The sequence below is a fragment of the Anoplophora glabripennis genome, unplaced genomic scaffold (assembly GCF_000390285.2).
Source record: "Anoplophora glabripennis isolate ALB-LARVAE unplaced genomic scaffold, Agla_2.0 scaffold16, whole genome shotgun sequence".
Lineage (NCBI taxonomy): Eukaryota > Metazoa > Arthropoda > Insecta > Coleoptera > Cerambycidae > Anoplophora > Anoplophora glabripennis.
In genome coordinates this window covers 2,294,878-2,311,166 of record NW_019416253.1, presented here as the reverse complement: position 1 = coordinate 2,311,166, position 16,289 = coordinate 2,294,878, and the positions used below count along the sequence as shown (strand labels likewise).

The 16,289-nt window shown below is 31.5% G+C and overlaps 1 protein-coding gene across 1 annotated transcript; it reads left to right on the top strand.

Annotated features, from left to right (window-relative positions):
* Positions 1-3,007: 3,007 nt before the first annotated feature.
* LOC108913939 (esterase B1) lies at positions 3,008-11,139 on the top strand. The gene is made up of 6 exons (XM_018719600.2): positions 3,008-3,193; positions 7,216-7,353; positions 7,576-8,109; positions 8,696-9,037; positions 10,190-10,337; positions 10,628-11,139. The coding sequence occupies exons 1-6, from the start codon at positions 3,059-3,061 to the stop codon at positions 10,933-10,935; spliced, it is 1,605 nt and encodes a 534-aa protein (XP_018575116.1). The 5' UTR covers positions 3,008-3,058; the 3' UTR covers positions 10,936-11,139.
* Positions 11,140-16,289: the final 5,150 nt, after the last annotated feature.

Here is a 16,289-nt window from a genome sequence, read left to right as displayed (position 1 = left end):
ACAAGCCGGTGCATTTCTCTCTGCTTGAATTGACATATTTAATCACTATTGAGTAACACTAGAAGTGGTTATTAATTGATTCTATTCGCTTGGGATAGATTTGTTCTCATTTTAGTTTTAGTTGGAATGTCTCTATTAGATTGCAATACATTAGAGGTTCGTTCGTTCCTTCCTGTGTTAATAATAAACAGAAGTAAACGACCAAGAGATGGCGCTCGACTCGATACGGAAAACTCATAGTTTTGACTATCGTACACGTGGTTTGCATTTAATCTCCTTATGTGACTAGTTTTAAATTCAAAGTTTGTTAAAATAGATGTTACCAGCAACAAGAACAGACATTAAGATTAAGGCGGGTCCCACAGAACTTAGCCCGAGAACTAAGGTTAAGGAAGTGCTGTGTAATTCTGTAATTGACAGCGACGAGATACATAGGTCAAGGCACAACAACCCGAAAAAACATATTACCTACTTTAAATAACCATTAAATATCTCTTTACGTGCCTCTGTTGTTAATAGATAGACTACTGACAAAAAGCGATGTTTAATTTACTAATTTTAATTACTTTTTAATTCTTTAATGATGTGTCAACCTTTCCTGTTGTGTATGCAACCAGTCAAACAAATAACTTAAAATGCTGTTGTTATTTAGACATATCAAAGATATTTTGTTTCAGAATAAGTTTGGCAAACATTTTAAACATATAAATTTGAAATATAAAGTATATCTTTAAAACAGGGGCATATTTTCGAAATTGTTTTGTTTTAAAGTATATTTGTGAATTTATTTACTTTTCTACTAGAACGAATTGAATATTTTATTTATGTTATTTTCTAACAACAATACGAGTACCTACCTATATGCAATACGAGATTGCAAAATGCGTTTTACAGGAAATGTAATAGGCAACCACTTCTACACAGATTAAAACGATGTATTATGTTTTAATATCAATGACTGATATATACAACATGCATATGCAGTAAGAGAACTATGGAATAATGCAGAAACATAAAACTGTTGATGGTTCTACCACTAAAATAATTAGTAATCATTACACAGTTTAAAATTCATTTCCCATTGACTATTTGTTTGTATGTGAATACTGGGTTAATAACACAGTCATATAGTTGGTTGCATAAAGCTGGACATTGTTTTGTGAAAAAATAACGGGTAACAAAGGATTGTCTACAGTTGCTCAATTTTTGCTTTGATGATGGGAAGTAGGTATTTGAAATAGTTTCCAAAACCAGCTATGAAATATAGGTACACTTTTCAAAACAGACCAAATAGGCCAAGCAAATTAAATTTTAACTCGAAAAAAGGCCTATCCGCGAGATTATTGTAAAATTGTCTAAAGGAACATAATACAGGACATCTGTCGTTTCGTGGGTCAATAACTTTTATTAGCTAACTTTTCTATTTAAACAAATAAGTGAGGAAAACAGTTTCTTCACTTTGCAGGGAAAACCATCAATTTTAGCCAAAAGTGACTCGCAGACAGCTTGTAGGGAATAAAATTATCTATAAAATGAGACTAGTTAAATTAAAATCGGATAATAAACAAAAAAGTTATTGCAAAAAAAACCAGAAAAGTGTTTTTAATTTGTATATAACTATCGCATTTATTGTTAAAATTTTATAAAACTTATGATAAGTTGAGGGTTTTGTCATACTTTAACAGTATGACAAAAGTAGGTGCAATAGTTTTCACACAATTCAATTTGTTTATAACGGAGGCTCCAAAAGTTATGAACTTTAAGCCTCTGTACAGGGGTTAATATTCAACCAAACATGATTCTGAAAGCGTTATTGTAATCTTAAAGACGTAATTAAGTGAACTATTAAAAAATATCACCGTCTTTTTGACATTAACATTGAATTTGCATTGCATTGCAATTGCATTGAAAAATGTGGAAAATTAACGACTCTCGAGCCCTTTAAAGACAAGGTACTTGCTAAGTAAAATGTCCGGCGTGGTGATGGGGGAAGCTCATCCAAGCGAGTCGCGCGCGCGAGAAAAATGAAATTAAAAGTTCAAGTTGATGCGCGCTGTAAAATTTTGCAATATCTCGGCTTCTATTCATCGTAGAAACTTCTTTTTTTTTAAACTGGGGTAGCTCGTCGAAAAAATAACAATGGGCATATTTACGAATTCGTAGAATAGCCCTGAAAAAATGCATCTTTTACACTTAAATTTTTTTTTAATTTACAAAAATGTCACAAAAATTATTGTTAAACGATATATTAATTTAAATTTCAATTTCGGAATTATTTTACTATTATTAAATAAATAAATGAAGCTATCGTTAATTAAAAAGTTTTTTTTTACATATTAAGCCAAAGTAAACTTATTTTTTCAATATTTTGGTAGCTATTTAATTACGATTTAAATGTAAAATTAAAGTAAAAATTCACAAATTATTTTCAAATTATTATTTCTCATGTAACCCGAGGGGTTCTTTAATTACCTATCTACCGTTATGTCCAGTATCAGTCTGGATTTCAAAAGAGTTTACTATGCAATTCTCGAAAAGGAGTTTATAATTATCGTTATACTTTAATTAATACGTGGGAAATGTTGTATGTTCAGAGAATCAATTTCAGGCACTTACCCTCTATTGCTTACGTAAAATGTAATCCAGTGGCTGGCTATACAGGGTGACACTGAAGTTGAGAGAAACAAAAGGAAACACCAAAACTCCCAGGAACATAAGCGTTTTAAATTTCTTAACGAAGATCTAGCAATAGCTTGTCCTCTAGGAGGGTATTGATGGTTTTCCTTACAGACTAAAAATTTCGGAAACCGTGTTTGGATAAATTCAACACTCCTTAAGTTGTTAATATATATGTGTGATAGAATAGTTTAATGTTTATTGTAAAAGATTTACGTTTTGGAATTACAGTCACACAGTTGCCCCCCTTCTCTCTACGCCTATGGCTCACTATTGCAACTTAATTCGATAGGAGATATTTGATATATAAATGTCTTGTAAGTAACACGACAGTATTACCTCTACCACGTTAGAAAATCAGTCGTATTGGTTATCAAATAATATGGATGCACCGATAGTAACAATCAAACAAGGTAAACTGAAAGGCTATATTCGAACTGACATTGACGGTGGTCAAATTGTCTCATTCGTGGGAGTGCCGTATGCCAAACCGCCAGTTGGACAGTTGAGGTTTAAGGTAAGATGCAATTTTTATCCAAAACATTAGGTATACAGGCTATTGATAATGTCTTGAAAAGCAGGGTACTAAGGAACTATAACGTTGATGGGATTGACTGAATCGTTCAAATGGTTATTCAGAAAGAAAAAACCGCGGAGTACTATTAAATTAGAGGGTGGAAATTGGAGATAGGGGTGAAAATACAACCCTTACGGTTTTTTGAGTATATCTCGAAAACGAAGCAAAATTTGAGGGTATTGCATAGGAAAAATTTTGTAGATAATGAGATTTTCTATCGAAATAGCTTATTTAAAAAATTTACTTACTGTAAATATATTAAAAACAATTTAATAAAAAAATGCAAAAAATTCAATTTTTTGTTTTTTTTTTACTTTTATGCAAATAACTATTTTCTGAGCAGAGATAGGTATCGGCATTGCTTCATAGAATAAAAATATATAAAATTTCCTTCAAAACAAGATGGATTTTTGGATAAAAATTGACTGATATATGGCCGCTCAAACTTAGTCAATTTTTCGATTTTCGTCGCGTTTATCCTTATATGTTTTAATTCTCACTTTTTGCAAAAAAAGGAAGGAAATAAGACTTTCCAGGATTTTCATCACATGACTTGTTCGAAGGGCCATTAAAAATGAAAAAACCGCGGGGTGCTATTAAATTAGAGGGCTGAAATTGAAGATAGGTGTGAAAATACACATTTCCAGTTTTTTAAATATACCACGAAAACGAAGTAAAATTTCGGTATAGTTCATACGAAACATTTTGTAGAGAATTGAATTTATCATCGAAATGGCTTATTTAAAAAATGTAAAAGGAAAATTCTATGCAAAAAATCGTTAATAAACAATTTTTTAAAAAAGCAAAAAATAAGATTTTTGATATTTTTTACTTTTTTAATAAAATAATTTAGAAAAAAAATTGAGAATTTAAGTATAATAAAATTTATTAATGTATATAGTGTGTCCACGGATGGAGTTGACAAGAGGAGAAACTGTTTTGTTTTTGACTATCGAAAAATGTCACTCTTTATAAAAAGTTCTGCCCCTCGAAAAAATGAGACTGTCATACAAACATCTTAGATTAGATATACAGGGTGCTCATAAATTAAAAAAACACGAAAATACTCAGGAGAGAAGTACCATTATTTATTATTTTACACAACATTTTTGTAAAACAAGTCTGTTTATAACCTCAAATAATGTCCTAATACAAATTTTAAAATAAAAATTCTGAATTTTACTCTATATTTATAGCTACTTCCCACCTCAAAAATGATTTATTTTAAAATTTGTATGTAATAAACAGATTTGTTCTATAAGAATGTTGTGTAAAATAATAAATAATGGTACTTCTTTCTTGAGTATTTTAATGTTCTTTTTAATTTATGAGCACCCTGTACATCTAATCTAAGATGTTTGTATGACAGTCCTATTTCTTAGAGGGGCAGTACTTTTTATAAAGACTGACATTTTTCGATACAGTAAAAAACAAAAGAGTTTCTCCTTTTGTCAACTCCATCCGTGGACACACTGTATATACATTATTAATAAACTTTATTGTACTTAAATTCTCAAGTTTTTACTAAATTATTTTAATAAAAAAGTAAAAAAAAATAAAAAAATCTTATTTTTTGTTTTCTTTAAAATTGTTTTTTAACGATTTTTTGCATAAAATTTTCTAAATAATTTTTCCTATGAACTATAGCGAAATTTTGCTTCGTTTTCGAGCTATAATTAAAAAACTGAAAGGGGTGCATTTTCACCTCTATCTCCAATTTCCACCCTCTAATTTAATAGCACTCTTCATTATAAATAACCATTTGAACGATTCATGCAATAAAAACCCATCAACGTTGTAGTTCCATACCATTGACATAATTAATAGCCTAATAGTAAACCACTTAAGTATGTTTAAATTAATATTTAGATCTCGTGATATTATAAAATTATAACTATGAATGAAATTACATATGTCATTTAGTTCACAAGTCCAAAATTCATTCATTTTACTTTAATAGTATCTAAATATAGGATTATATGGTGCATGTTTATTGTTTTCCAATTTTAAATATTTTGCACTTTGCTTTGAACAAGGCCAAAACATAAATATTAATAATAATATAATATAATAATAATAATTAAAATTATAATACAATGAAAAACATGGTATAGCAGGTTTAAATTAACGATGTGATTAAAAAAATATATAGCAATCTATATAAAAAACTTCCCTACTTATTTGAAGGATAAAGTATATATTTAATTTTACACACTTTTTCTTTTAGTTGCGTCTCTGTCCTTCAATGTTTAAATTTAAAAATGAGCTACCAAATACGTTTTTATATTCTCGAAAATCGCATAAAGCTTGCATTAACCTAAAACTTCTTTAACTGCGAGGATCAATTAAATAAACATTAATATGTACTTATCTAAGGCAAATAAGATACATTTTCTTCCATAAAATTGACTTAAATATAAGGAAAAACATTCTTCATGTATTTTCTGGGAAAAGTTTAACTTTGGTTTTCATTTATATGGAGATTTTTTCTGGATGAAAATGTTGCCCTAGTTCTGTAGTCCTGGTGCATTTTTAGGTTGAATCTTTGAACCATTTCGAGAGCAATGACCACTTCTTGAGAACATTAAACTGAAAACAAAATATAGTGCAAATGAAACAGTAAATAGTAAGATACAATCTGGCGTACTAAAGTTAGCCAAAGTTCAATATGGTCATTATTGGTGTTTCTCATACTTATCAATAACTTTAAATGAAGAGATATCCAGACCTTAATATTTATTTAACATAACACACATATACTTCAAACACTATGCCATATTAATACTCCACAAATGACTCTAAACATGCCTACTACGTGCCTACTAGCATAGTTCTCTACACTCGCGGGTGATCATATGTTTTTATAACGGCAGATGGAAATCACATTGTTCATGAATACAACGCCATGATTAGTTTGAGCCTTCACCAGATGGTATTAAATTAGTGTGAAAAATAAGGACAGATACTGGATTTCACCGAAAAAAAAAAACGTTTAGTCTTCTGTTATTCAAGATTTTCTTATTCATCGGTTGATAGTCGTACAGGTTAAGGCGTCAGTACTTAAATCGTGTGCAAATTTCTGCCCGGGTTCGATTCCCGCGGCCGGTAGACCGTAGATTAGCTATGCTTGTACGGAGGATTGGCACCCTCTGTGCAGGTATGGTAGGGTGGAAGAATGTCGGCTTGGGTCACTGTGAGAGATTGACACCGGTTGGCATTTGACCACCCCCCTAATTAATGAGGTTTTCCAGGTTTCCCTCATTCCTGCACTGAATGGTGGTTAGGGCCTACCAACATAAGTCGTTCCTGGGCGCAAATGCGGCCTGCCTAATAATAATATGTCTATGTGGGATCTGCAATTTTCTATGATTTATAATTGTTCTTATCGTAAATCTATTATGATCGATTGATCATAATAAATTTAATAGTATGATTATACTATAATTAATTCAATCATTTAATTGACCCACAAATTATAGACAACTACGGACCTGTCACGATTCCCCTTGTTCTCAAAAGTTCAGCCGTATATACACTCTAAACTAAATTAATTATATAGAAACAGGAGAATGTTTTATTGCAATATTTGTGACTTGAGTAAAGCCTTTGATTGTATCGACCATAAAAACTATTAATAAACCTAACCAAGTATGGTATCAGGGGCATATAAGAGTAGAGTCCTTTACAAAAGATTGGAAATAAATTATCTATTTTCCATAACTATTCAAGTATAGGGGTTCCCCAAGGTTCAATCAGTAGCAATCTTTTGTTTTTGATATACACTAATGAGCTGGAGAGAAGAGTATGAAACAATATCTTTCTTGTATTGTACGTAGCCGACAAATCACTGATTATGTCAGCAAAATTCAACGATTAATTTCAGTGGTGGTCATCTTTACCTCCAATTCCTTTACATCTGTACCCTTGGGACATTAAAATACTAATGTTATATTTTACTATAGGCTCCTTTACCGCCTGAACCATGGGAGGGGATAAAGGATGCTACCCAGGACGGCAACAATTGCTACGCAAAGGATCTAATTCTCAAAACCGTTGTTGGTTCTGAAGATTGTCTGAATCTAAATGTGTTTACGAAAAGCGTAAGTAACATATAACTTTGATAACACTTGAAGATACTTCAATATGTCAAATTATGTTTCTATTGAAATTATAATTTCTCTATAGTTTTGGTCAGAAACTTCTATTTCTCACTAAATTCTGGAATTAATTAGATACATATTTTTTTAAAGAAAAAAATAATGCTAAGTAGTGGATTTATTACATTACGAATGCTGATTAATGTGTTGTCTCTATTCATCCAGCTTCTAGATTCAAATGCCGCGTTAAAACCAGTTATGGTGTTCCTCCACGGTGGAGGGTTCTTATCAGGATCAAACAAGCCCGATATGTACGGACCAGACTTCCTACTGACTCAAGACGTCGTCCTCGTAGTACCAAACTATCGTCTGGGCGCTTTGGGGTTTCTAAGTTCCGATGACGTTACTATAGGGGTGCCTGGAAACGCTGGACTGAAAGACCAGCTCTTGGCCCTCCAGTGGGTGCAGGAAAATATCAGAAACTTCAACGGCGACCCCAACAATGTGACGATTTTCGGAGAGAGCGCTGGCAGCGCTTCAGTTCACTACTTGGTGCTGTCTCCGAGGGCGAAGGGCCTATTTCACAAGGCGGTGTTGCAGAGCGGGACCGCTTTGAACTCCTGGGCACACGGACAGCAGGTGATGGTAGCCCTAGCGAAGAAGATGGGTCACTACGTAAATAGCGACAGAGAGGCGTTGGATATACTGAGAGAAGCTCCCTTAAAACTATTGTTAGAGGCACAAGAAGAACTGGACAAGGTAAGTATAAGACGACCATTAGATATATGTACAGCTGTGGACAATAAAATATTTGCAATCTGAAGTAATGAACGGTTGCAATTTTAGCTATTTCAGCTAAAAGTACAGCAAAATAAAAGAACATGATATAAAACTGAAACAAACCATCAGGCTCGGATAGAGGTTAAACATCATAGCCATATTTGCACTGAATAGTAAGCGATGAAAACATTTTATTGTCTACAGCTGCACATGGTGCTATTTCAGTACGTCGACAAACGTTAAAGAGCGATTTTTTGAGTGATTTTTTGCCAAAAAGTTATAAAACATGGTCGATAGTACCCGAGATACAAAGTATTAAAATTTGAAAATATATTTCACATTTTCTAAACTACCTCTAAAAATTGATGATTAATGATGACAGTTAGTCGAAATATTAATTTAATTAAAGGTAAAGTAAAAATGAATCAGGTAGTAAATACGTGTTCCAGTAGCGAAGATATCGAGCGTCTCTTTCGCTTAAAAGTAAAATTTTTCATGTACTAATTTACTACTACTTACTAAAATCGAAGAATATATTAATTAATTAATAAAAAATGATTTTTAGGAAAGAATACCGTCAGACAAGCCTTTTTTCGCACCAGTCGTCGAAAAACCCAACGATACAGCTTTTATCACGGAAACACCCATCGACATAATCAGGTCTGGAAACTACAACAAAGTTCCTTTAATGATCGGTTACACCTCGAGAGAGGGATTGCTACTGGCGACGTACGACACGTTTGCTTCAATGCAGGGAACAGTTGAAAATAAGTTCCCACCGTGCTTCGAAGACATCATTCCATGGCAGATAGGATTGGAACGTGGAAGCGATATTAGCAAACAGGTGTGTCAAAAACTGGAGAAAACTTATTTTCAAGGTCCCGATGTTATCGACAATACGCATATGGTAAGTTGGAAAATTGTTACATATTTTTTAAATTACATTTGCACAATGGGAAGAATCCAATTAAAGAGCAGAGTGAGCAGAGAAGAGCAAACTTTACAAATGCAGTACAAGAAAAAGTGAACAAAAATCACTTAAATAGTAAATAGTCGCATTAATTATAAAATATGACAAACATTTACACTGTATGTAAAAAAGGTTTTTGTATATCGTGTTTCTCCACATTCCATATAAAATGTTTTATTAAAATAACCATTTCTACACCTAAACGATTAAAAACCTTTATCTTTAAAAATTTATAACCACAAGTTTGTTATTAAAAATTATAAAATTGAAAAGTACGTATTTGATTAAAAATATTTAACCACGATCACCTATAATCCACACATATGAACCGTCTATAGTGATACGTTATCCACTAGTGGAATAAAGTAACTTCATTTCACTAGTAGAATAATGAATAAATAATAAACCTAATTTATTTGTTCACTAAAAATTATAAAATTTAAAAGTACAATTTAAACAGTAATTGGTTAAAAATATTTATCCACGACTATTGTATAATGTACCCATTATACGTCTGTTTGCTCGACCTGTCAGATGCTTCCTTAATTTAGCTATAATATTATATTGTTCTGCTACAAACAATCCGTTTTTAAAATTTTATCGTGTAAACCACTAAATATTTTCAAGTCAGTATAATATAAAAAAAAAATTAAAAAAGTGAATTTTCCTAGACCGGATTCGAACCCGGGACCCGCGGTTGGAAGGGAAAGAGCATCTACACTGAGCCATCAGCGACTTCATTTGTGCGAGTCGTATATCTGTTTCTTAACACACCATGTTTTTCGAAACATTTCAAAAAAAACTTCAACAAAAATATTTAGTAGTCGTGTTCTTCCACTAGTGGAATAAAGTAACTTTATTTCACTAGAAGAATAATGAAAAATATAATAAACCTTTAATAAATTAAATTTAATTTACTTACTTATTAACATTAACATTTACTTTTGTAGCAATAGACATTTCGTTTTTTTGTTTTATCACATTTAATTTCCTTTCCGTTAATAACAAACCTTGTAGCATTATTGCCATCATTTTCGGAATAAAATGCTACTTAAAACACTAACTAATAAATAACTATAATTCTTTTAGCTGACATCAGACTCCCTATTTGTAGCGGGAATATTAGCTACAGTGAAGAATCACTTGGAAACGTCGCAGAATCCAATTTATCTATACAGAATGTCTTTGGAGGCTGAGTTGAATGTTATTAAGCATTTCACGAAAATAACTGCTCCAGGTAAATAGTTACAAATGTGGATTTATTCCCTACCTTAATTTATATATTTTTTCGAAAACTGTCATTAAAAGTTGACTTTTACACATATTCATCAAATTTCAAAACAACATGTTTTATGTTTTTATTCAATTGCAATGATAACATTATTGAAAAAACTGCCACCAACTCAAGACTTACAAAAACGCGTGATTTCTTAACAGAATTGTTACCTAACTGTTTATTAAAACTGTTGCTATCGTTACTGACACGCCAAACAATATTATATATTAAAAATAAATTGTCTTACTCAGGTGCATGCCACGCTGACGACCTTGGGTACCTCTTTAAAGCTATATTGACTCCTCCGATTCAACCAGGTAGTATCGAGGAAATATCACTGAGAAGATTTGTGAAGTTGTGGACGAATTTCGCCAAGTACGGAAATCCTACGCCTGATGCGAATGAACTTGGAATAATATGGAAACCAGTGAAACAAGGACAGCTTAATTTTATTGACATTGGAACAGACCTCACTGCTGGAGTTGATCCTGAACCAAAGACAATACCATTGTGGAAGGAAATCTATCAGCTAAATCCAGATACAGCCAATTTTTTGTAGGATAGCACGATGTTTAGATACGCCTGTCGGAAGTGTTGGTGACATTGACAACCGTTTCGCTAAACATATGCACATTTGTATGCTTTACCCTTTGAATGGTGTAAACATCACATCTCACACTAGCCCAGTCGGTATCTGTTTTAAAAGTAGGATGTTTCATATAGTAACGCTAATTTTTGTTGGAAATAGTTATAAATATTATGTATATTTGTAATATGCACCCGCTAAAAAAGTTGTGCATAATTGTTAGCGCAATAAAATATTATCAAAAATTCAAAAGGACGCATTTTTCTCCCTTCTTTCATGTATAACTCGGAGAATATTGACATTAAAGAAAATAGTCAAAGGAAAAAAAGTTTCGTTTTGAGATTCTATTGAAAATAAAAGTGGTCCGAAATTTTTATGAGCATTATGGTTGCTGCAATACAGTATGGACCGAAAAAAAAATTCGTAAAAAAAGATGTTTTCTTCATGAATTTATTTTGGACCTTGACTTTAGAGCAGCCATATAAAAAGTATGATTCTGAGTACTTCATGATATGGCAGTATTGCAGAAATTTTTTCATCGAAATCGGCCCGTAGATTTCGCACAATTCGATTGTTAATTAAGAAAATACTGAATTATACTTATTTTTCAATTCTCTCACGGTAAAACCAATGACTATTTTGAGCTCACAATTTTTATACATACCTTTTGGAGTCTCAACTATCAATCTCCATTTAAAAATTTCCGATTTTATCCTTTTTAGAACAATTAGAATTTTTTTAAAATTTCTTCGAAAAATCACTTTAAAATAAACATTTAGAGGTGGAGCTACCGTATTTCCATATTCTTTAAATGTAATTATAGGATCAAGTAGAGGAAGGATTGACGAACAAAATCCACTTTTGATCTTGTGGATACGATGAATCGTCATCGAGATATGAAAGCTCAAAGTTGAAGTGAGTTTACGGCAAAAACAACGTACTGTACAATCACAATCAAAAGTGATATTGATTGTTTGAAGCAAAGACTTTATAACTATGAAAATTTGTTTCAATCGGAAATGTATTAACTGTTCTGATGCAAAAAAGTTTGATACATTTAACAGGAATTGAGCAGAGAGTCAAAGAGTGAGGAGTGGAAGGACTATGTGAGTGAAGCAGCTTCTGCAACAGATAAAGAGATGATTTTTTTTAATCGATAGAGGAAAGCAAGATCTATTCGAATTTTACAAACTTTTTTCTTTTGACTATTTCCTCTAATACAATAATATTTAAATTAAAATTTAAAGATAATGTAAACCAAGTCTGAGTAAAAAGTTACTCTAAATTGGTTTTATATATTCAGAATACGAGTAGAGTCAAAAGTCACTCAATTGATAGTTAGCAGTAACTCGAAGTTGAGTACAACTCATACATTTTCACTAAGTTGTACTCATACTAGTAGAGTGAAAATTTCTTTCAATTGAGTGTGGACTGAAACTGATACATTATTGAGTAAAATTGAGTGAAATTTGTAGGAATATTTTTTTCAGTGTACTACGTGTCTATTTATCATACTTTTTGCTGATGACACTTCTATAGAGTAGCCATATTCAACCTCTTTGTGGGTTTGGGGTTTACATGACATTATGGGTTTTATGAACTTCTTGGTTTATTTTGTTTAAATTTAGCATTTTGACCCATTTGAACCCCTTAATATTCAATATTCACACAGACTCAATTCTTCATTGTGATAACTTTTTTTAATATTTCTTTGTGGTATCTTATACACAAGGAACAAGCGAAAAATCTGAAATCAAACAAATATTAAATTAGGCGAAGACATCGAAATTTCGAAGTTCTCCAATTTGATAAATTTTTCTTGATATTGTTTTGTGAACTCTTATACAAAAATGTTATTATCCTGACGAATAAATTCAGATTTTTCTAAATTTTTAAGACATACTCGATTGTAGATTTGAAACCGACGCATTATTTCTTTCACAAACCACTCGCAATACAGAAGACGCCTAAAATCAAGGTCGTTCTCTACCAGCAGCAACGAAAGAATGTTTTGCCCTAGTAGACACACTAACACACTTTTTAGGATATCAAATAAAAGATAAAATTGTCTCTGAATTTTTATTTGACTATCGACTTGATAACATTAAAAATTATCACACAATTCTCGATTTACGTATTTTGGAAGAATAAAGTAACACCAAGTTCATGCACTTCGTGGTTGAACCCATACTTGGCAAAAAAATACCGGTTGCAGTCGCTCCCTTTCTGCCCACGCCTGTGGTTCGACTAGCGATAACACCTTAATTGGACGAGATAAATTTCACACGTAAATATTTTGACAGCTCGTAAACAACGCGGGTAATATTTCAACAGTTTTAGGTGTTTGCAGAAAAAAACATTGTATTAATTAACAGTAACAAATAATATGGTTGCGCCGATAGTATCAACCAAGCAAGGCCACGTGAAGGCTTCATTGGCACTGACATTGATGGGGGGCGAATCATTTCGTTTCTAGGAATACCGTTCGCAAAGCCGTCACTTGGAGAACTTAGGTTTAAGGTAAGGAAAAATTTTTACACATACATTCTCTCAATATTTAGTACTGTTTCGATATTATTATGCCATCACGCAAAATATATATTTTTTAAGTTATTAGTCTATTAACACAATCACAGTTATGCTATGCTGTGACAAGGACCTTATTATTTTGTATTTATACCTTTAGAAACATATTTCATAACTATCGTTCCACATAACAAAACATCTTTGAAAATAAAGGGACTGATAGACCCTCTACTTTTTGAAAATCAAGCCACTGGTATAATAAGCAAAAAGAATTCTCTTGCAATACTGTATCTGTACTAAATATTATATTTGCACTTAAAGCAGAATTAGTCAAAAAACACTTAAGTATAGATAAATGAATCATATCTATTCTAAAAGTTATTTTTAAAATTTAATCATCCTTGCAGGAGATAGCAATTATTATTTTTACTAAAATTAATAAATTTAATAATTTGTTTTTTTTGCAAGTAATCATGATATATTAAATATCAAATCATCTGGCTAGGCTAGTTTGTTATAAAACATGACTCATTATTATATTGAAGTTCGATTGTTTTACTTATATTTTAGATACAAAATGGAAAGTCATCAACTTATCTAATATACACTTATTTTATCAGTAGATCAAAACAAAACAAAAAAAATCAGTTATCATGGCAATTACGTTTAACCTTAACCTTATATTTCTTTCATTAATTTTTCATGGGCGTGCCAAACATCAACAATAACCTGATAACAAAATAAGTTATGTTATTTTCGTTTAGAAGAATTTTTGTAGACTCAGTTTAGAATTAATTATGATTACGTTAGTAAGTTGGGACGTTTAAATACCATTTTTAGACGATACTTTTATATAAATTCTGTTGTGTTCTACCAACGAATATATGTTGCTCTATTTAATTAAATAATGAAGGTGTTACATGAGATTAAAGATAAAGCATGTTGATAATAATATACTAAGTTTGATCAAAGTACTCGATTATTGCCGATATGAACTTATTTTTAATTTGATTATATGTATAATAGTAGTAATGTATAGTCGGAATAGGGTAAGGAAACAAGGGGCTTGACTTTGTGACTAAGCTAGGGCTTTAATTTTATTTAAAGTCCTCTTCAGAGCCATAAATAATAATTTTAAAACAATATTTAAAATATGTTTCAATAATTCATGAAACAAACACAATATTAAAATGTGTTGAAAAAGTAGCAACCCTACGTGGTAAAGGCATTTTCATATAACTTAAATTATTTATCATGTAGGATCTAGAATCTAGATCATTTACTCGAAAAAAAAATTTATGCAAAATTTAGAATATTGTGTAAGAATTTCCGAAATTTGTACGTGATTTTTGACCGACTGTATCTAGATGAAAAATGGTTGTAACGGGAATTAAAAAAAAGCATTTTGAAGCTCTAAGATTCTAGTTTTTAGATCTTTCGTTCGAAATTTTTTAGGAGCTACGGTTATCAAGCAATTCTAAGAAATAGCGCGGCAAAAAAATTTTGCAAATTTTTTTCTCTTCTGAATCCACGGACTTGGAAAAATTTTATTCAGCTAAGCCATGGCATAGACCAGGTAGCTTGTGTATTCAGTTTCAATTTCCTTTTTTTTTAAATTTCGATACGACCATTTTTCATCGAAATATGGAAAAGGATCAGTTTGTCTTCAATCATCGATATCTCGACGACAAATGGTCGTACAGAGAATTGAAGGGAGTTTCGAAAACTGGACTAAATTTCCTATACCATGCTGCCGCAACTTTTCGGAAAAAAAATTTTTTTCATCTTTTATACGAATTTTAAAAAACAGGAAAAAAGGGTAATTTATAATATTAAAGTCCATGGACTCGGAAGAAAAAAAAATTGCAAAATTATTTTGTCGCACTATTTCTTAGAATTGCTTGATAACCGTAGCTCCTAAAAAATTTCGACCGAAGGATCTAAAAACTAGAATCTTAGAGCTTGAAAATGCTGTTTTTTAATTCCTGTTACCATTTTTCACCTGTCAAAAATCTCGAAAAAATTTCGGAAATTCTTTTGACCCTTTAATTTTTTGCATTAGTTTATAATAGGTATTCATAGAGAATTGCAGAAATTTAACTATATATAATAAATGAAAAATAAGAAGTGATAGAGAGACATTTAAAATCTCTCAAAATCCCTTTAATTCCGACAATGCTGATCAAATTTTTAATTTTACATATTATGAGAAAATCGCACTGCACAAAGTTTGAAACCTAATCTTCCACTGTTCTTGAGTAATTGACAAAAAAATTCACAATCATCCTTGAAGAACCGCTAGAATTTTGTTTTTTTTTTCTAAGACACATTTATGGCATTTCAAGACCAGCAAGAGCTTATTTATACAATATAATTAGATATAATATGTATAGAGAATTTTACAAAAAAGACAAGGACGACGAAAGTATCGCCATCTAGTGCTACCAAACACGCTAAAGTTATATTTTCCAGGATCCATTACCAGCCAATCCATGGCATGGGATAAAGGATGCAACGAAGGACGGCAACAATTGTTATGGGCATGACCTATTATTCAGCCTGTCAATCTGACCTATAATCTCATCAGTTATGTGAAGAAGAGCAGTTAAACAACTGTGATTTTTCCTAACGACTGGAACACTGGAACTATTTCGTTATTGTTAAGATGATTTCGAATTTGATTATCCATTACTCTCTCCAAAACTTTAGATAATATGGGCAACACAGGAATAGGTCTCAAATCTTTAAATTCAGTTGAAAAAACCGAAATTAGAAATCATCTGTATTGTAAACCAATCAAG